We start from the raw sequence: 21,961 nt of genomic DNA, 5'->3' as shown, positions 1-21,961 counted from the left end.
AATATTGTGTCGTTTACCATGCATTTAATTGTTATGGTTGGGTGAATGATATGTTGTTGTGATTGGTCTATAATTTCAAAATCGTGAATTCATAATCTTGAACTTGTTCTACCAAAAATGATGCCTTGAATAAAGAGGGTTTGATGAGTTACTGTTAATGAAGGAAAGATAGAATGAAACCAATGAAATGACTATTTGTGAACAATTGCATCTAATGAACATGTTACTTGATTGTGAAAGTATGTGAACTATTCGTTGTGGACTGTGATTGGGTTTGTGATTGTGATATTAGATCGGGTATCACATTTCGACACGTATATTAAATCGAATATCACGTTCCGACACATATATAGATTCAAGTATTATATTTCGACACATATATAGGATCGGGATTCAGGTTCTGACACATATATTGGATCGGATGTCACCGACACATATATAGTTTGGATATGGGTTCCATGAGAGAACCATTGCATGACTATTATCTGCAAATTGATCTTGACTATATGTTTGATGATAGAGAAACTAATCTGATTATAATTAAGCATGTCCATTCTATATAACAATCGATATGAAAGGACCGAAGGTCCAAGTATTACCATGTTGACTATTGTATTGAGATTTATCCTGTGAAATTATATATTGCTCCTGAAATGATAAATTGATAATGTGTTTTTGTATATGCCTGTTCGACTTTTGTTATAGGTGTTAGATGCGTCTGCATCATAGGTATGAAGTCATGGGTAAACAAGTGGAGAGCATTTGATGTGTAGTTTAGTAAGATCAGTGAATTAGAGTCAGCTATTGATGTTGTCATGTTAGTACATGTGTTGAATGGGTATATTGGAAAGAATTCAGAGATTCTGTCTCCAGGAAGACCGCCCTAGTGGGAGGAATCCCGCTGTGGCGAGGCCGCCAGAGCGGGATAGATCCCGTCATGGCAAGCCAGTATGGTTATGAGAAGAGCGTTAGTCCAAATATTTTCCTCTTTCAAGTGAGATGTTAATTATCCTAAGGCTATGTGTTGGTGTGAAAACTAAATATAGTAGATGGGTTAGACAGAGTTAGTAGTGGCATGTAGTTTGAAAACTCCTCTATGTGATAGAAGAGCTAGGCCTTGATCTTTATTAGAGTTGGCAGCGGACCAACTAGAAGGGATGAAAGTTAGGCTTGAACGACTTTAATGAGGTTAATGAGAATGATAAGAGTTTGTACGTAAAGGTTTTGCGAGTATATTTTCTTGAGAGCATGTCTTCTACTTTTTAATTTATATATATTATGTGATGGGTATTGGGTTGACTGATGATGCCTGCCAATACGTGTTATTTGTACTGATACTACTCTTGCTTTGCCACTTGGCATAGTCTGGTTGCAGGGCCAGTGATGTTTCTTAGGTGAAGACGAAGATGATTCTCCAACAGCTTCTATTCTTTCGCCCTTATGGTGGGAGTTGTATCATTATTTTATTGTATATTGTATCTTTAGAAACACTTGCACTTGTTTAGATTAGTATCCTTGGGGGTGTTTGATTGTTCCTTGTAATAAACCATTAGAGTTTTTAAGTTAATATAAAATGATTTCATAACTCTTTTGGCCTATTATTGATATTTTGTTAAACTTCCGCATGTTCTTTTGTTTAAGGAGTTGAAGGTTCTCCTACCTAGGTGTTAGAATAAGTGTCTGCATGGTCCGGTGGGTTGTGTCGTGACAACAACATAATAAAAAATGTCGCAAACAAGCTTAAATGAACTTCTAATTTATTAAATTTCAAACACAAATCTTGAAACAAAAGGTCTCCATAGGCTAAATACAAAAGCCAACATGACCAAAACAACAAATTCAACAAAACAAACATAAACATAATGTCTTTCATTTAGACAATTCAGCAGAAATGTTGTTAGCCAAAGAAGAAATAGTTGTAGGTGACACTCCCCTGCTTCCACCTAAGTACCATTTCTTCATCATCTTTACAACATTTGCATTTTCCACTTCAATTTCCAAGTCTTCCTTACCTTCTATCGCGAACGATATCTATTAAAAACATCGTACCAAACATCATAAAATGACTCGATGATTATAATTTAAATTCTTTCGCGAAAAAAGTGTTAGTTATACCTTTGCACCATCAGAAGTAGCTGGGAAATAATACGTTATTACGAAGTCTTTCTTGAAATATTTAGACTGAAAAAATTCAACAATTTTTTCGAGGGCTTCTTCTTCTTCTTCCTCATATTTATCGACTTCTGCTAAGCGATCACGTATAGCGTTCTCTAGCTGCACCCCATACTGTGAACCTTTGATCTCTTTAATCACTACTACTCTCAAGAACTTATCAACTGGAGCTGCAAATTTTAAACATTGTATCTTCATAAATAGTCTTTCTTATTCCCTTTTAAAATCAAGTTAACGGTAAAATACATATTGAAGTATCATGTTTTTGTGAGTTTTCTATCTGAACTATTAAGAGTTTACTCTTTTTTACTTGAACTACCGCTAACTATTTGAAAAAACACGTGTTGAGTATCAGTTGTTCACTATCGTTTAGGTAGGAAAAGGGAACAACTAATAGTTGAGGTGTGTTTTGATAAATAGTTGGTGATAGTGGTGGAGTCAAAATTTTCACTAACGGGGATCAAAATCTGAAGAAGTAGACGCATGAACTAGCCGAAAGGGGTTCAACATCTAATGTATATACATAAAAAAAATATTTTCATCATGTATAAATAGTAAAATTTTCTGCCGAAGAGAGTTCGGAAGAACCCTAACCACAAGGTGGCTCCGTCCCTGGTTGGTGATAATTCAGGTAGAAAAAATGAATACCTGAACTATCGCCAACTATTTGACAAAACACATCTTCAGTATCAGTTGTTCACTACCTGATAGTTTAGATAGAAAATTCGCAAAAACGTGATACTTCAGATATGATTTTGATCATTATCTCTTTTTTAATTTCAAATAAACAATTGTCTAAAAATAAGAAGGCATAATAATCTATGTTGTTCAGACTCTTTAAAAATATTGATAGGTAAGTGTCAGATCCTCCAAAAGTAATGTAATTTTAGAAGATTTGACATGGATGCAACAACATTTTTAAAAAGTCCAAACAAGGTAGGTGGTCATTACTAAGATTTTAGTTACCATTAACAATAGCCTCAAAGAATTCATCATTTTCAGTTAAATCTTCCCCTGTTTTGCCCTTCCATTGCTGCAAATAAGTCACAATTTCTGGATCCAAGTAAACTCCAATTGCAGTGAATTTAATTTGGAGAAAGTGTATCTCTATGTCTGTTATTCCTGAAAAAAACAATTTGTACCAATGTTATTAGTAACCTGAAAAAAAAGTTTACTCTGACTACGACATGTTAAAATTTACCAATAGCGTAAACTTTTTGTTATTGCCAAGATATATAAATTAAATCTAAATTGATTTTTTGAAACTATAGGTGCGGAATTTAGTATGTTGAAAATTTAGTAATATTACATATAAATATATAATCTATATGGGAAAATTTGAGTTTGATTGAATCCGTAGCAAACATGTTATATTCGTCTATGTCATCACAACAATCATCACAAATTCTGGATCCGCCATACTAGAATAATCTTTCCAAAATTTAATAAACTGTCTTTTTAGATTCAAAACTCATAAACTCAAAATTTTGAATACGCTTTTATACACCGATTTTTTTTTTACTATGACCAATGACCATGCAGCAGTTAAAGGAAGAGATAAAAATCAAGAAAATGTGGTAAAAAGCTTTTTTTACCATGGCCCATCAAAGGTAAAGGCTTATTGTTGATCATGAATTGAGAAGGAAAAGGGATATCATCCACCATCACTTCATTCTTCACCACTACACAAAAAAAACAATAAAACACTTTGGATAAGAAATTAATCAAGAATCTCTTTTTACATTTAATAACTAAGCAAAAAAAAAAAATCAGTGAAATTCCATAAGTGAGGTCTGACGAGAATCGTGTGTACGCAGATCTTACCCTTATCTTGTGAAAGTAAAGTGATTATTTCCAATAGAGCCTCGACTCAAGGAAAGATGAAAGTAGAGGACTAGAAGTAATAACAACAAGCAATAATAACAACAAGATAATATGATAATCGAATGGATCGATAGAAATAACGGATAGTAATATAAATGTAAGAATAAGAAAAATACAAGAATGACACTTATACTCCTAATACGGAAAAGAAATACGTTTATATATCTACTAATCTTCCATACTAATTTTCGATTGACATGCCCTCCTATAATTACAACAAACACATAAGGAATAAATTAAAAAAAGAATTAAAATATAGCTTACTCTTGAACTTGATCGAAAAAACTTGGAGAGTTTGAGAGTGGACTTAAAAAAAATTGAAAGTAAGTTTGTTGTTATAATATATATATATATATATATATATATATATATATATATATATATATATATATATATATATATATATATATATTAAAAAAAATATTTATTATAGAATTTTTAGCTACCACTCAATCTACCTTCCAGAAATGGGAAGCTGTTAGGTATGAGTAAACATTTTTTTGTTAAAGAAGGTAGGCTTGGCACGAGTATTTGGAAAGTAAGGTGTGAATTTGTAAATTAAAAGTAGAATCTTGATACGTGATTTTGTCGGTGGGATAAGGATAATAAGTATTATCATGGAAATGAATCTTGTTGAAATTTGAGTTTGTGTCGAAAAGATTCATTGGAGGTAAAAAGCTCCCTACCAAAGGCAATTGCATTAGATTAATTTGAATTTGCGTTGAAAAATTATACTTTGAAGATGAAAACGCTCCTACCAAAGGCGACTAGATTCTATTAATTTGAATTCGCGCCGAAAAATTTCACTTTAAAGCTAAACCGCTCCCTATCAAAGACGATATCATACTAATTACTAAATATTCAAACTCGAGACTTTTAATTAAAAATGGAGAAGTACTTACCGATACATCACAACCTTTGATGTTTATTTTTTTTCCTTTCCTTTCTTCTCCACTTTCATTAGTTACATAGTTCTAATGTGGAATTATAATTCAAAATTAATTCATAACTATAAATAAAAACCGGAATTTTAATAAACTGTTCATCTCCCCTCTTTAATTTCTTTTTCTATATATATACTTTTATTTAATACTTGCTCAATGTAAAATTATGAGGATTATGTCATTATTTATAATATTTTAATTATATGTATGGACATTGAAGTTATTTTTATACCATCAGCTCAATTTAATTAACCATAAAAGATTATTACTTATTTTCTTTATCATCATATCATGATTAATGTTGCTACGAAGATTTACATACGTATTATTATAAATCGACTAATTTGATAGTGTAAAAAATTATACTCGACAATACACAAAATTCAAAACTCTTAATTTAGCACGTTTTCATCATGAACTTGCTAGTAATTATGGGTGTGAATAGTTTGGACAAACTCAAAATTTGAATATTTTGAAATAATGTTATTTTAGATTTTCAAAATTTAATTTTAAAAATTTATAATTATGGATTTGAAACTTAGGATTTTTTAATAGCAAAAAAAAATGAATTTCTTGTACCTTATTATTTACTTATCGTCTGTAATTGCATAACCACCACGCCTTTCACCAACCAACTTTAGGCCCTGTTGTCTCATTGAACACCTCTGACATTATTTTATTTATTATATTATATACTAATATATATAAGTACATTAAAAATATTTACTAACCAATCAAAGTCAAATATTTCATCAAATTTTCACAAGAATTAGGTTGGACTCACAAGATATCGTAAGAAAAAATATTTACCATTTATAGTAAAAAAAAAAATTCATTGGACACTTATAATATATTTATAATACAGTTATAATATATATTATTGAGAATAATTTATAAATCACATATAATACAAGTTTTATTCATGAATAATACATTTATCACACACTGTCTCGATCCAAAATGGGTCATTAGTGGCATCCACACTTAACCTCCTCGGTGGGAGAACCAACGATACAACTCTAATTTATAAAATATGACAATAATGCGGAAGCTCAATTTGTGAGAGTAAGAAATAATAAAACCACTCAAGGACATCTAATTCTAAAATACTAAGTCTGAAAATATCAAACACCAAAATAAATAAATAACTTAATGTGTCCGAAAACTAAGGACATCATGCCATGTCCGAGAGAATCCAACACGAGCTAAAATAAAAGGCTCACCCTAGAACCTGGTGTGCTGGACACTGCCTATAGCTGAGGTCAAGTCGAAATTGCCGGTACACTTGCTGCACTCCACAAAAGGAAAATGAAGAAAAATACTAATATGAGTCAGTACATGACAACATGTACTAAGTAGGTATTATCGACCGATTCGAAATAGAAAACAATATGCATAAAGTAATAGCGGAAAATCAACCATAACACTTAACAAGTGACAACCAACAAGATCAGCCTCAACTGACAACACAATGAACAATTACATAATCAGTCAACAATATCAAGATCACACATGAGAACTCATGCCTCCACATCACGCTCTATTGGGAAATGAGTTATTTGAGATTGGATAGCATTAAGTCATTTTAATTTGTTTTATTTAATATTATCATGTCAGAACGTGACACCTGATCCAATAATATTGTGTCGGCTAGTGACACCCGATTCAAATATACTGTGTCAAAATGTGATACCCGATCCAATAATATCGTGTCAGAACATGACACCCGATCCAATAATATCGTATTGAAATATGACACCCGATCCAAATATACCGTGTCATAATGTAACACCCGATCCAAATATATCATGTCGGAATATGACACCCGATTCAAATATAATTAATTTATCATTATTTATTAGTACTTTCCACTTTATTAATAATATTTCATCATCATTCTTTATTCAAGGCATCACTTTTGATAGGGCAAGTTCAAGATTATGAATTTCACGATCTTGAGATTTCACACCAATCACAATAATATATCAATCATTCAAACCACGATAATGAAATGCATAGTAAACTTCGCACATTACTCAATAACTATCAATCGCTATTAAGAGTTTATCTATGATATAGAATAAAAACCATAACCTACCTCAACCGAAGAACCGAAGTCAATCAAGCTAATCCATCAATGTTTCTCCTTTCTTCAATGCCTTGAAACATTTTCAATCTATCAAGTATACAATATTCTTAAGCAAACGAATTTGTACACACCAACATTATATATATGTTTAACCTAAACCCAACAACTCACTAAATTCTATAATTAACTCCCTAAAACTCAAGCCTAGGGTTAAGCCTCAATTCCCCCAATAACATAAATCTAATGATTTTGATATAATACAATATACATAACATTTAATTACCTATCTCAATATATTAAAACTTGAATTATAATGTGATAAATAAATAAAAATAACTAAAGTCGAGACCAACTGCTAGAAACAGTGGCGGCGCAGATTTAAAACATATATAGGATCATAGTTTTCTTTTTTTCATATTCACCAAATATGCTCATAATGATTCCTAATGATTAGGCCATAGGATTATATACCCACCTTTCTTACTATTTCTATCAACTTCTGCCAAAGTAATCTTAACATAATATATGAAAGAAAAGTCAAACAAAGGTTTCTAAGAAAAGTAAAAAGAAGAAAAAATTAAAAGTTAGGCAGCAACTTTTTGACTGCTTTTCATTACGCGTTTTGAGTAAAGAAAACGCGTATGCGCGTTTTCTTCCTCCTATAAATAGAGGGTCTCGAGCCCTCATTTAATTCATTTAGAAAAAGAGAATAAGAATATAAAGAGAGTTATACACCAAGATAAATATTGTATTCTTGAGTGTCCTCTTTAGTAGTTGTTCCTTTTAAAAGAGAGAAGTGTTAATTGTTGTTTTCTCCTTGTATTTGAGAGCAGTGTACTCCCATATTTTCATAGTAAAATTCTTCTACCCCGTGGTTTTTTTCCCCTCTATCTGTTAGAGGGATTTTCACGTAAAATTCTTGTGTCCAATTTATTTTCATTATTTTCATCATATCAAACTTTAGTTGTGGTGCTTCCTCCCCCAAACAATATAGTTAAATATATTTTGTCCACATACTCAATCATTGGTTTGTATATTCATAAGAATATAAGATTTCTCAGATTCGTATCTACATTCGTCATCCGTGTAAGTTCTTGTCTTCTCTCTTTTCTCTTTTCAGTTATGCTTAAGAGTGCACAAATAAAATATTAAACCCTATTCCACTTATTTTACTAAATATGAGATAAGTGGTATAGGGTATAAAATATATTATCAATTTAGTCCACTAATTAAATTAGTTATCCAAAGTTATCCCTCAACTAATTAACCGTAGTTATCAAATAGTCCAAAATACCCATTAAAAATTTACGGGATGAGTATTTTATGAAATAAAAAGCTCTAGTACTCAAAACGACCTAATGGGTCATTACACACACTTTAATATACTTATAATACATTGTGTCAATTTCTTACCAAATAAGCATAATATATTTTAAAATATTTATAATATATTTATATTGCATGCATAATACACTTTTAATAAATAGCATATTTATCATAATATTGCTATGTATTTCTATAAATGATAATAAATAAAAAATATGATTTTAAAAAATATCGCTAAAATCAAAAATGGTAATTTATCCTCTCTATTACATGTATGTTGAGGACAATGGGCCTTTTGTTATTGTTTATGATTTAAAATGATATAACCATTTTATAAATTCAGTTTCTTGAGTTTACATGTGTTAGATATTCTAACAAGGGAATAATGAGACTCTTACATGATATTTTAAAATAAAGCATCAAAAATTAATCAAAACGTAATTGATACCCCCCAAAAAATGAGATGATTACGATTATTTCGAAAAAAATATTTTTTGTTATATACAATATACAAAAAGATAACATGATATAAAAAGTAAAATAACCAATCGAATCAAACACTTAACAGCTCAATCAATATTCATACGAATAATATGGCAATGCCACAACGCAACATGATGAGATGGATATGGAAGTGAGGTTTTATACATAAGTCATTCAAAAAAAAAAGGATGTTTCAATTATTTTGGATCTATTATTCAAGAAAATTGCTAGATTGATGAGAATGTCATTTACGGTATTGGTGCAGCCTTGCAGGATGGATAAAATGGAGACTCGCATCAGATATGTTGTATGATAAGAAGATTTATTACAATTAAACAAATCATATTTCAAATGTATAGATGAAATTTATTAGGAAAAAATACTAGAAAAAATATTTTTTAATAAAGAATTACTGATTTTAGCGATACTCTTTATTTATTACCATTTATAGCAATATATAGCAATATTATGATATATCTACTATGTATGAAAAGTGAATTATGCATGCAATATAAATGTATTATAAGTGTTTTAAAATATATTATACTTGTTTGGTAAGAAATTGACACAATATATTATAAGTGTATTAAAGTATGTGATAAATATATTATTCATGAATAAAACTTGTATTATATGAGTTTTATAAACTATAAATGATAAATATTTTCTTAATATAGTACATTTATTTAAATTTTCCAATTTATTACTTGCAAGTTTAGGAGGTTATCATTAATTAAGCCTAAACAATTTATTTAGACATTTATGTAAAAACCACAAACGTGTCATAATATCATTGGTGGCACCTCAGCACCAAAAAAAAAATATGATTGGACTCTAGTGTTACATGTCATACGTAAAACGTGTGCCTTTTGTCCCTCAACTCATTCCTTGCTTGTGCTTTGCTCAAACTATCCATTCCATGCTCGTGCCACATTCTCAAATGTTATCGTTTTAAATATGTTTTCTCTTTTAATTATACGTATTGATCCCAATAAATTATAAAATTTCAGGTATATTTCAATTGAGGTTGATATGTATAACTAAAAAAGATTAACATACAAATAAATTTTAAAGAATATAAACCAAAAGTATCTGATGACAATAATTTATCATATGTTCATGTACTCAATTGAAACAAATTATAGTTTTAACGCCTAAACGAAATACGTGGCACAATATTGTTGGTGCCACCTCAGCCAAAAAAATAAAATAAAATATGATTGGTCTCAAGTGTTACATGGCACACGTAAGACATGTGCCTTTTGTCCCTCAACCTATTACATGCTCATGCCACATTTCTCAATATTTCTATTCAAATTTGACGACTCAATTCCCTCTAACAACCAAAATAAAATAAAATTCATTCCAGGGAATTAAATAAAAATAATTCCCTGGTAAGAGTCTTTAAAAACCAGATCTAAATCCTGTCGAGTAATTGCTTTCAAAACTCTTTTCTAAGGCAGGCTAGTGACGATTATCCCCTCCAAAAAAATGGCGTTGTTACGCGTAAATCCGAGTGTCCATCTAGGAAGATTGGATAAAATTGAAACAACAGAGAGAAGATCAATAGTATCCATGGTGAAAATGAATCATGTTGGTGTTGTTTCTGCTTCATCTCTATCTCTATCATCAATTCCGCGACCCTGTGACAGAGTCGCGAAAATTGATGATAATAAACACAAGGATAAAGTAATATTATCGAGAAATCTGGATGATTGGATGAATGTATCTATAGTAGAGATTGTTAAGAATTTGAATGAAGCGCCATTACTTGTCCACGTTTACGCGAACGAGGATACTGAGAGGATCAAAACAGAGAGAGCCCTGCCTGAAAATTGGCCAATAATGAAAAATGAATGGGAAAGTGGAAAAACAACAACTCCAGATGGATTAATTTTTGTTGAAGAACTTCGAGAGGGTGATGAGGAAGAAAATAATGGAAATCGTATTTTATTACAAGAGGATTCAGATGAAGTGTTGACGAAATCTTGGGGAGTAATTGTACAGGGGAAAGGAATTAAACAATTTGTACCTGCTTGTTATTTATTGAAGACTAGTAGAGTTAAAGCTGGTAGAGGAATGGATTTATTTTGTACACATTTTTGTTTAGTAAGAGTTAAGAATTTTAGCGAAAGTGCTCTGAAACAGTTTAAAAGTTGTTGGTTGTGAAAGGAGAAAAAAATTATTCTGGTGAAACGCCGATGGTCAAGAGGACGATTATGCAGGCTAATAATTCGAATTTTAAGTGAATTTGGGTGTAAAATTGTGATAGTTTTACGGCTATATTTCTTATCTCAGATTGATATTTATTTGTATTATTTATTGTCAATTGTATGTATATATATATATACACATCAAAGAAAAGAATATACATTATCTATGTACATAAAGAATGAAACTTGTTTGCAAAGTGATGTCAGATAAGAAGTACTGGAAATAGTTCAGTAAAAAAGAGGTATTGGATATTAAAACTTTTGCACCTATGTCTCAACAACAATAACAATTACGTCTCAATCTCAACCGAGTTAGGATCCAAAATCTTATTTATATGTTTATATAACGGTGGTGTTGCAAACACCTTGACTATTCATGGGGTACCTGTTGACCTTCCAGTCTTTCATTCACAAGAACCTAATAACTTTATCCATCAAACATATGCGGAGAAATCATCTAGCCCTCAATTGGAATAAGCTTCATTGATTGGTAGGCCAAACCTTTGTGCGCCTGCCTAGTTTGCCCCCAGCATCACTTAAAGATTGTTGATAAGATGCACATGCACATTTGACATATCACATGCACAGAACCCAGCATTATGAGCTTTAGAAGGTCATGCAGATAAGATATTTTTATCTTTGTATGTCTGAATAGTAGTTATAGTTGAAATAGCTTTGACTTTGATGATAAATAATGGAGTACCAAAGCATCTATGGGTTGAAGCATTGAATCTCTTTTTGCCTTGGTGTGCGAGACAACAGAGCTGTTTGGATTGACTTATTTTTAAGCAGCTTATAAGTTGAAAACTAGTTTTTTTAAAAAAAGTAGGTACAGGCCAACTTTTTTTTTTTTGACTTATAAGCTGTTTTCAACTTATAAACTGCTTAAAATAAGTTCATCCAAATAAACTCAACTATTTATTGGGACTTATTTTAATCACAAAATGACTTTAAGTTGGTCGGCCAAACACTCAAAAAAAGCTGAAAACAGCTTATAAGTCAATCCAAACGGCCTCTAGGTGTCAAATACAAAGTCCAGCAGAAACAAATCTGTATAATTCATTTATTTTAAACAAGTGTGGCTCTATATAGTTCATATCTCATGATTTCATCTCAATGCTGTAGTGCTACAAGACAACCTCTACAATATACAACACCTAAGACTGAGAATAACATTGAACAGATACAAGATCTAGATTACAGCTGAAAAAACACAATTCTTGTTCTAGTTAGACTATACGTATCAAACGTGGCATATGTGCAGTAAGTTGGGATGAGAGAGTCATGATCATTCTGCTGAAGGGAACTCTACAGCCAATTGGCTGCCGTCTTACTTGATATTGGCTGGATTGATAAATTATCTGAAACCTTGGCTAGGGAGCGATATTGCAATTTTACACTCTCAGCATTATCTAATGTCTTTACAACATACCTGCACAAGTTGTACATTCAAATAGAGAGTCATTCCTCATAGGTAAAATGAGTCATTAGAGGTTGGAATCTTTAAGAACATGTTGACCAGTGTTTGTTTAAAGTGACACAAGGAATAGACCATATTCATAATAAGAGGAGTAATAACTTCTCAGTACTAACAAGGGTTGAACCAGAACACGGTCTTCCACATATACTATAGAACACCATGAGACAAAGAATTTTATCAAATACTGCAAGATGACAAGAAGCAAATCGCGACATCAATTATATAGATGCAAATCCAGATATATTCCACAAAGATAAAAGGAAAGTGAATAAGATGCATTCAGCGGTGCGCTCAATAGGTAAAATTCAGAAGCCTCTTGACAAGGTTCAACAAAGACAATGTGTAAAAACATGAGTCAAAATTTGAAGGATTTAGCAAAATACAACAAACTTACGATTAACATTTTCTTCCCTTTTCTGTGAAAAAAGGAGAAGGTCGATAAACCTGGATGAGCTGAAGAAATCTTTTTAATAAACTACTAACACAAAGTAAGCATTTTCAAGGTAAGCGCGTTTTTGAAATGGACTTTCACGGTCGGGGATATGAAATACAATGAAATATTTTAAGCCTTGCATGTTTAACTTGCATAAAGCATTTTAAAATTCATAGAGCATACCACTTATCTGAGTTATGTGCATGCACTCAGAATCGTTTCTGATGGATCAAATATTTCCCCTGAACTGTACATAAGTCATGTACAGTCATCACGGAATTTTTACTTGGATAAATTCTCAACACTCCCCACAGAAAAGGCTATGCTCCAAAGTTTTCCGGTAGAGAAGGAGAAAATCCAGAATAGAGGTGCAAAATATTTTGTAATTGATTCTTGTTTAATATAGGCAAAGAATGGCCACCTTTCACTCTCACTTTGGGCAGGGCAACGAGACTTACTCTATACGGCACCATTCTATGTTTTGGACGACTAAAATTATTAAAGAGGACTGTATCCAAGTCTCAATATGATAGAGAAGGCTTGTGCTTCACGTGAAAGGGGAATTAAGACATGCATGTATAGAAAACAAATACAAAACAAAAGAGGCTTACAGATAACACCAAGTTTTTGGGAGTTCTGTGCAATGTTTGGATAAAGGAAGTAGATGAAGTGTAAGGGTAGTAGGAACATTGGTTATCTTCCGCTCCTATCGTTGGCACAACTATAAGAGACGTAAAGACATTTACTTTCTCCTTTTCACCAATTATGAGGGTGCATCACCCTTCTTTACTCTCTGCTTCCTTCCCATTTTAGTTGATAAAGTATCCCTTCCTTTCTCCCTCAACTAACCAAACACAAGGAAAATTACCTCTCACTGCCTCTGTTACTTCCCCTCCCATAAAATTCTCCATTCATTCCCACGAAACATACTAGTTAAACTTTCTGCGGTAACCAGTGCTACGCATAAATGTTTAATACATACTCCCTCCATCCCAAAATATTTTATCGACAAGAAGTTGAACTGTAAAATGCTTGAGTATATAATTATATTTATTTTATTTTTTTGATGACCGTGGTGTCCGGGCCAGCTTACCTCGACTAATTCCACGGGATACCTGTCACCTCCCACTAACATCAAGTACCAGATAACTCTGTCCACCAAGGCTATGATATATGGGAAGAATCACCTAGTATTTTTTGTCTCCGCTAAGTTTTGAACCTGAGACCTCAGGGTTCTCAACCACTTCATTGACCACTAGGTCACACCCTTCCACTAGGTCACACCCTTGGGTGCTATATAATTATATTTAATCTGGCGGAGTAGTTTAGAATAATAGTATAAAATGTGAAATGAGTGGTGAAGTATTAGTTTATATTTAACGTGAAGTGCTGAAAGGAGTAAAGTTTTGTATATTGAGATGGATTTAAGTTATTTTGTGACTGAGGGAGTGCTTGACACAGATAGACTCTCCAACTTTCCAGATGGATGTCTCTGCTAGATAAGTCAATATTTCATTTATAGAAGAGAAAATCCTAAGGTCCAGGTGCGCACGGTTTGAAACACAAAGGATAATCAGCCTACCTCTCTACCCTCTACTTAAATACTAGGCTTCTGTCCATGGAAAAGTTCAAAGTTGTGAATTGTGCATAACCCATACATCATGCGCTGCACTTTTACCAGTGAACAAAGCCTGGACAAGAGAAGTCTAGATTTTTCAAGATTTTAACCTTTTAGACTTAACAGATATATAGAATTCAGATGTTGAGAGAATAAGCAAACAAAAAATATTTTAGTGGACATTTTTAAAACCATAGTGAATTGCTTTGAAAAGGCAACAAGGATGTAATGAAATTCAAGAAAGCAAATAATGCAAAGAAAGAGATGTACCATCCATTCAAGCACTGAGTGGTAACAACAGCCTCACGACCCACAAAACGCTGAGGTGTCCTTTTGTTACCCTATTTGATTAATAATTTCAATTAGATAGCCCATTCAAAACCAATCAGGAAATGTTATTGAAATTCAGATATTACTGGAAGAACCTTTATTACAACCCTGTCTGTCACAGCGAATGGAAACTGAACCCCTCTTCCTCTTAGATGATCCGGAAGTGCTGAATCACCAAAGTTCCCTCTATCCTGCATAGATATATGATGTTAAGACCTTAAATAATAGAGTAAAGTCAGGCTTTTGAGTACCAAGAATACAATCAGATACTCCCTACTTTTTATTTTTATTTTTAGCCTAAATTAAACAACGTTCAACATTCTTTCCACCTCATTTCAGGTAGTGATATAGTTCAAAAATATGGAAGTGGCAAACCTGATCATATCTCTCCCTTCTTCTTTTTAAGGAACGGTTAAGCTGTGACTCCTCTTCTCGACAGAATGCTTGAATTGCAGATCGAAGAGCTACACATTTATGGAAATGCAAATACATATCATCAGAAGGAACTAAGATAAGTAGGACTGCATGAAGTCTCATTTCAGACCTTTAAAATGCAGAAAGGACCAATGAAGCACATAATGAGAGTAAAACTAGGGTCATAAAAATTAGAGCTCAAACCCGTGATGTGTGTCTAACCCACAGATCACATGTTGTGCTCTTATCACTAGAACAAAGCCCTGAGAGCATCAGGGCAGAAATTTATCCAGTTGATTCAATGCTTATTTACTTTTTGACAAAGTAATGCAATGAGTTTGGAAGCCCTTCTAGCTCAAACAAAGGGTGGAATTTGTAGCTACAGCTGAAAGAACATGTGGGTACAAATTAGATATCCTCAATCTGCTATGAGAATTTAAGATTGCTGCTTCTAGTTTAGAAAAGCGATAGCTAAGAGTTTCCTTCGTCTAAAGAAGTGAGAATGATTAAGATGACATAGAAATGTACACTTGAGAAATGGTAGTTCAGAAATAGACATAGCAGCTTAATGTGCGAAAGTAGTGCGAGAGTAAGCATGATAAAGGAATAATTTTCTCTTCTATACTGTGGTCGAAAAAGAAGACTTGGTGCATATTCCAAAAGTGGAACATGAGATGTTCAGTCTTTTTTCTTCTTTTTAAGTGATGAGATGTTTTTCAGTCATAAGCACACCTAAGAAGCATGTAAGGTAATCCACTGATTCTTAAGGACATCTGAATGGCAAGTTGATGTATTGCAACTTGCCAACTTGCAAGCTGCAACTGCTTGCTAGGGTTAGATGTCTACAGAAGTGGGAAATAGAAGGCCAGAGGAATTAACATAGAATAAGAGGCTAAAATAGGAAACCAATCTAAATCGCACGAAGGTAAAAGTGTTGTCCTAGAGAGGGTCATGAAATGTGTCCTTGCTCTAAACCTTCAAGCCGTGTACTCAATAGTGTCGTACAGTAGTGGATGATTCCAGAAACTAGGTCTCAAGTTACAGGCATGAAGGCTTGTGAGGATGCTTTGGGTTTCAAGGTACATAATGTTGCCAAAGGTTCTTGACATATTTTGAACTGATGGAAAAGGTTGAGTGGTGAACATAGTTAGAGGGAGGAAAAAGTTATCGAGGCAATGAATTATTTTTACTTGTCTTGACAGCAGTTCGTTTATATGTACTGTGATCGGGACATGTGACACCATTATTCTTAGATAGGGGCCAGTGCAAACCATGGTGCTGTTTCCTGGACAGTGAGTCCATGCCACCACCAGAGAAATCTCCCCACGTTTAGGCGTTTAAGATGACAAGGTGCAACCACATGGGTTATAACGATTCATTCATCCACCAAAACCCATTGGTTGTCTTTTGAAATAGTCCATACATGTGCTTGTATCATAATTCTTTATTAGAGTCCTCTTCCTGGGATCCTCAAGTGGCACAAAGATACTAGAATATAAGTAGCTTTTCAGCACAAGAAATGATTATAACTTATTTAACTGGAAATAGTCATCTAATATATGTTTTCCTGTGACACTTGCAACCTATGGAATGAAAATGAAATTAAGAGAACGGCAATAAACAGGGGTGTTCATTGGGATTTGATTTTTTGATTTTTTTTAAAAAAATTGAAACCGAAACAAATTCATTTTTTTTGATATTTTGTATTCGGTTTGGTTTTGGCTTGATTGGACTTGGACCTTCTCAAATTGAGCTACTAAAAGAACACAATTTTGAAATAAAATAATTGCATAATTGAATTATTATATATAAGTATTCATATAATTGTAAGGTCTTTAAATAATATATAAACATATATAAATTCAAATACTTATATACAATTAAATTATTCTATACAACAATCATAAAGAGTAGGTATTTTGATATGCTCGGTGATTTTTGGATAAAACCGAACCGAATTACTGAATTAGCAAAAAAGAAAAGACCAAAACTTCTTTGTTTGGTTCGGTATTTTTGGTTTTAACCTAGTTATGAACACCCCAAAGCAACATCTCTTATACGGCAGCAGACATTTGAAAATGTACTGGCATTCACTGGACATCATTATCAAGTATTAGGAAAACCAGAGGAAATGGTATACTCAAGCTACCAACAGTACAGAATGTATACTTACATAAATTAGGCGACACTGAGACTTCGGACACCGCTTGTGAACAGATATAGCAAGCTTTCTGAAAATACACCATAAAGGCTAATAAGACACTTTAGAACTATAGTCCAGTGGTACACACACTAAAGTCACTGCAAATTTCTATTCTCTTTGGAGGACCTAGTTGCCAACTTAAATGGGAGAAGAGAGTAATGCAATTTTTCGTCTCATGCATTTATGTGAAAGTATACATTCATTAAATATCAACGAATGTCATAACTATACCTACTAAAGTAAAAAGATAAACACTTGGACTTCATTAATATGCAGAAACATTAAACGACAGTGCAAAAGAGGATTACTGTAACTATTTTTGTTTGACAGGAGGAACGGAAGATTAAGTACATCAAGCATGGAATATTTACGTACAGCTTTTGCAGGTGATATGGTTTCAGAACAGTAGGTCCTATCAATGTCAAATCTTAAATTAAACGCACTTGCATTTGATTTTGATATTTGCATCTCTACAACAAATGAAAATATTAGCATTTTTGGTTATCACTATGTAATCAAATGCAGTGCAGCTTCCCCTAAACTGAAAGCAGAGAGAAGCTTTTCCAGAGAAGCCTGCTAAAATCAAAAAGCATAAAACCACAGCCAGACCCCAAATTCAGGAACATATTCTCATATTATACCAATGAAGATGTCAGTCTCTCAATCTCATGCATCTTGAAACAGAGTTTGTTGATTAGGCAGGCATTGAATATCAAAATACTAAAAGGAACGAACTATAAAAACAGTTTAGATGCAAATGCAATTAATATAAAGTATCAACAAAAGTTGGTAACAAACTGCTTCCAGAGGACATACCATTCTGATTACATGCTGCACTCCACCACTACCAAAGGAATGCCCACAAGTCAATATCATCGCATCATCCATAAGCTCTCCCCTAAAAATGACAGCATGATGTCAAGTGTGCCGCAAGTAACAAGAAATAATGCATGAATCAACAACGGAAATATCGTTGAAAGAGACTACAAGAGTGCATGATGTTAAGTTAGGATAAATAAAATAACGCATGAGTCAACTAGCAAATAACGTACGAAAAGAAACTACACAACAAATAATCATAATAATGTTCTGACCTCTACTATAAGCATAACACTTGGTATCTCAGATAAGATTTTAAAAAAAACAAAAAAAAATGATGCAGCCATCAGAATTCAGAAGAACAAAAAAGTAAAAGCATACATCAGCAGCTTTCCAAGAAGAGCACATTTTGTTGACCAATGGTCATTTGGAAGAGTAGTTTAATGAAAATAAGGGAGGGGTAAACTTGTAGAAGCTAACAAATACTTCCTTTGTTCTATTGTATGTGACATGTTTTCCCTTTTAGCAAGTTCCAAAAAGAATGATACCTTCAATATTTAGAAACAATTTAACTTTAAACTTTCTATTTGTAGAAATTTGTTTAGGACCTCAAGTTTCCAAATATCTTTCTTTCTTTCTTTCTTTAATCCCCCACCAGCACAAGAATCAGGTAGCTTTGTCCACCAAGAATTAGGGAAGAAATTACCTAGTGTTTTTTTTGTCTTTGTTGCGATTTGAAACCTAGTCTGCAGGTTTGGACCACTTCATTGACCCCTAGACACACCCTTGAGTGAAGTTCCTAATCTTTTTTTTTTTTTGTGGTTTGGCAAAATGACGGCCATCCTAAATTCTGGACAAAACTTATAAGAGTCATCTAGGCAAAATTCACCGAGTCATTTCATCCCATCAAAAGCCCTTTTCTTTTCTCCCTAGTTCCTAGAACTAGAGAAGAAGTGGCAGAGCACACCAACAGTATAACTGAGAATCTAGAGCAAGTGAGGAGAAAGCAACTAATGCAAGATCATGCTTGATTAAACCAGAAACAACATGCTCTCATACATGATTTGCTTTTAATTGCTTCCACATTACTTCAACTTAATGCATTTACCTAAAAGCAACCTCTATCATATAAACTGCTATTATGCACAATTACCAGTTTGTCAATTCACCTTGCAATTTTCTTTGTTCCAGAAGTCAAAACTAGAAGCTCAAGGAAAGAAAACAACTTTCAGTAATAACTTTTCTTTTAAGACAGACTAGGGGTCAAAACACAATTTATGCATTACTTACAATCTAATAAGTCAAGCAGCTAAAGCAGAAGAACAAGTGCACAAACAAAACAAGAATATATAACAAGAAAACGTACGTAATTGGATCGGAAAGAATAGTTCTCAATGACTCTCCTGATTCACTTAAATAATGACCTTCTTTTCTCCCACTAAACCCACACCCATTCTCAAACCCCATTTCCTTCTGCCCTGCATTTGACGCTCCCTGCAAATACTGATTATTATAATATATGTCCCCATCAACACTAGCAATTGTCACTGCATTTCTCCCGTCGACACCACCTTCATTTCCCGACTGCCGGACATTCCCTTCCTTCTCACCTTATTCAAACAAATCAATCAAATCAAAAACAATATCTCAATTCCAAAACAAGAAAAAACAATAAATCATCAAAAACTTACCAAATGTAGAAAGGCTTTTTGTTTTATCACTACCAACTACTTTACTACTACTATCAAAATTAACTTTATCATTATTACTATTTTCAACTGTAACAATCCCCTCATCATCATTATCCTCATCATCGTCATCATCGTCCACATCAGTGTCATCTGATCCATCGCCATGGCTCTTCGCATTATTCCAATCAGGGCGTTCATCCCCGAACATTTGACGGCGAAAATCAGCAGCTTGATGGAAGTAATGATGTTGATGTTGATGATTATCATACTTGTCTATGAATCCGGTAAGCTCCCTTGTAGTTTTTGGGCCTGGATCACCGGTAACGGAACCTACCCGACCCGGAGGTGGTGGTGGTGGTGGTGGAGGTGGTGGGATACAGCTGAAGCCGCTTTCATGGAAAACGAGCTGTGGATTGAGCCCGTTGTCCACTCTTCGAGCTGAAACAATGCCCATATCTTCAGAAGCCATGGACGATGTAGAATGAAGAAACCCTAAAACCCTAAAATTGAAGAATTGAATTGAAGAGAAACTCCATTTTTGGTGATTGAAGGAAGAAATGGTAAGGGTTAGGGGTTTTAGGAAGAAAGATAAAGACGGCGTCGTATTTAAGTGGTTAAATGTACAGTAGTAGAAAATAGAAAGTTGTTAATATTGTCTGCGGACATTACTGACAAATCATAAGACAAAAGTTACCTTAACAATGTTTCATTTCGATAGAATGGTTGAGATTTTTCGTGCTGAGTTCGAATTCCTTATTGAATGCGTGTTTATAAAAACATGGGAATTTTGAATTTGATTGAATTTCAACGTGATTATTGGATATTATATAATAATAATATATTTAGTAAAATTTTACTAAGTGAAATCTAAAGAGAATAAAGTATACGCAGATCTTATCACTGTTTTGAGGAGATAAAAAAGTTGTTTCTGAAAGACTCTCGACTCAAATTCCTCAAATTCAAGTAAAAAAAAAGAAGAAACCATAAAAAAGGCATAGTAATTAATAAGAATAACAAACTCCTTTTTTTTTCATTTGGACATTATATATGATGGGAAAAAAAAACTAACTAGTAGTAGTAATTTTTGTCTTGAATGGAATTAGGATTGCTATTCAAATATTTTTAATTTATTTTATTAATTATAAGACCCTATATTATCGGAAGAATTATCATGAAATAGTATAGGAGTATTTCTTCTTCCTACCAAAATTTAAATATTTTCATTTTTTATAACACACTATATGTTGCAACTTTTTTGGATTTATGTGAAGTGGCATTTTGAAGATTAGTATTTAGGGATCGTTTGGTATGGTGGATAAGGCAAAATAATTTTGGGATAAATTTTTAGTAATCCTCATTTGTTTGTTTGGCTGCAAAGTGTGGATAACTTGTTTAATTAAATAATTTGAATACTTTTTTTAAAACACGTGGCGGCCATCTATTGGTTACAATTTAATTATGGCCATCTATTGGTTACAATTTAATTATAAATCAAAATTTATTACAAAATTTTAATTAAATAATTTGAATACTTTTTTTAAACACGTGATGGTCATCTATTGGTTACAATTTAATTATAAATCAAAATTTATTATAAAATTTTAATTAAATAATTTGAATACTTTTTTTAAACACGTGATGGTCATCTATTGGTTACAATTTAATTATTTAAAATTAATTATAAATCAAAATTTATTTAACAGAATTTTAATTAAATAATTTGAATAATTTTTTAAAAACATGTGGCTGTCATCTATTGGTTATAATTTAATTATTTAAAATTAATTATAAATCAAAATTTATTTAACAAAATTTTAATTACGAAAAAAGGCCTAAAATGCCCTCAAACTATTGGAAATGGT

At 32.6% G+C, this 21,961-nt stretch overlaps 3 protein-coding genes across 3 annotated transcripts; 1 reads left to right on the top strand and 2 right to left on the bottom strand.

The window, feature by feature from the left end:
* Nucleotides 1-1,740: 1,740 nt before the first annotated feature.
* LOC129877725 (chalcone isomerase-like protein 2) lies at nucleotides 1,741-4,393 on the bottom strand. Its single transcript, XM_055953255.1, has 5 exons — nucleotides 4,321-4,393; nucleotides 3,768-3,854; nucleotides 3,139-3,294; nucleotides 2,116-2,342; nucleotides 1,741-2,031 (listed from the first exon to the last, which is right to left on the bottom strand). Coding segments are annotated over exons 1-5 (633 nt in total). The 5' UTR covers nucleotides 4,322-4,393; the 3' UTR covers nucleotides 1,741-1,869.
* Nucleotides 4,394-10,172: 5,779 nt separating this feature from the next.
* Nucleotides 10,173-11,213, top strand: LOC129877713 (uncharacterized). Its single transcript, XM_055953245.1, has one exon. It carries the CDS (start codon nucleotides 10,390-10,392, stop codon nucleotides 11,065-11,067), a length of 678 nt encoding a protein of 225 aa, XP_055809220.1. The 5' UTR covers nucleotides 10,173-10,389; the 3' UTR covers nucleotides 11,068-11,213.
* A 932-nt stretch (nucleotides 11,214-12,145) lies between these two features.
* Nucleotides 12,146-20,716, bottom strand: LOC129880850 (U-box domain-containing protein 62). The gene is made up of 8 exons (XM_055955076.1): nucleotides 20,100-20,716; nucleotides 19,775-20,018; nucleotides 18,406-18,487; nucleotides 17,560-17,617; nucleotides 15,348-15,436; nucleotides 15,068-15,163; nucleotides 14,913-14,983; nucleotides 12,146-12,543 (listed from the first exon to the last, which is right to left on the bottom strand). Exons 1-8 carry the CDS (start codon nucleotides 20,566-20,568, stop codon nucleotides 12,420-12,422), a joined length of 1,233 nt encoding a protein of 410 aa, XP_055811051.1. The 5' UTR covers nucleotides 20,569-20,716; the 3' UTR covers nucleotides 12,146-12,419.
* Nucleotides 20,717-21,961: the final 1,245 nt, after the last annotated feature.

Source organism: Solanum dulcamara, chromosome 2, assembly GCF_947179165.1.
Source record: "Solanum dulcamara chromosome 2, daSolDulc1.2, whole genome shotgun sequence".
In the NCBI taxonomy this organism is placed as follows: Eukaryota; Viridiplantae; Streptophyta; class Magnoliopsida; order Solanales; family Solanaceae; genus Solanum; species Solanum dulcamara.
Note: the sequence above shows the minus strand (reverse complement) of the source record. Positions and strands in the feature narration are given on the sequence as shown.

Bases quoted from the DNA above. Each gene is read 5' to 3' on its own strand.
- LOC129877725 (XM_055953255.1), bottom strand. The intron at 3,295-3,767 runs GTAAAAAAAGCT...TGTTTTTTTCAG, and splicing joins TTTACCTTTGATGGGCCATG to GAATAACAGACATAGAGATA. The intron at 2,032-2,115 runs GTATAACTAACA...TGTTTTTAATAG, and splicing joins CTACTTCTGATGGTGCAAAG to ATATCGTTCGCGATAGAAGG.
- LOC129877713 (XM_055953245.1), top strand. From the start codon at position 10,390: ATGGCGTTGTTACGCGTAAATCCGAGTGTCCATCTAGGAAGATTGGAT.
- LOC129880850 (XM_055955076.1), bottom strand. From the start codon at position 20,568: ATGGCTTCTGAAGATATGGGCATTGTTTCAGCTCGAAGAGTGGACAAC. The intron at 15,437-17,559 runs GTAAGTATACAT...ATAAATGTGTAG, and splicing joins CTCAGTGTCGCCTAATTTAT to CTCTTCGATCTGCAATTCAA. The intron at 15,164-15,347 runs GTTTGCCACTTC...ATATCTATGCAG, and splicing joins GAAGGGAGAGATATGATCAG to GATAGAGGGAACTTTGGTGA.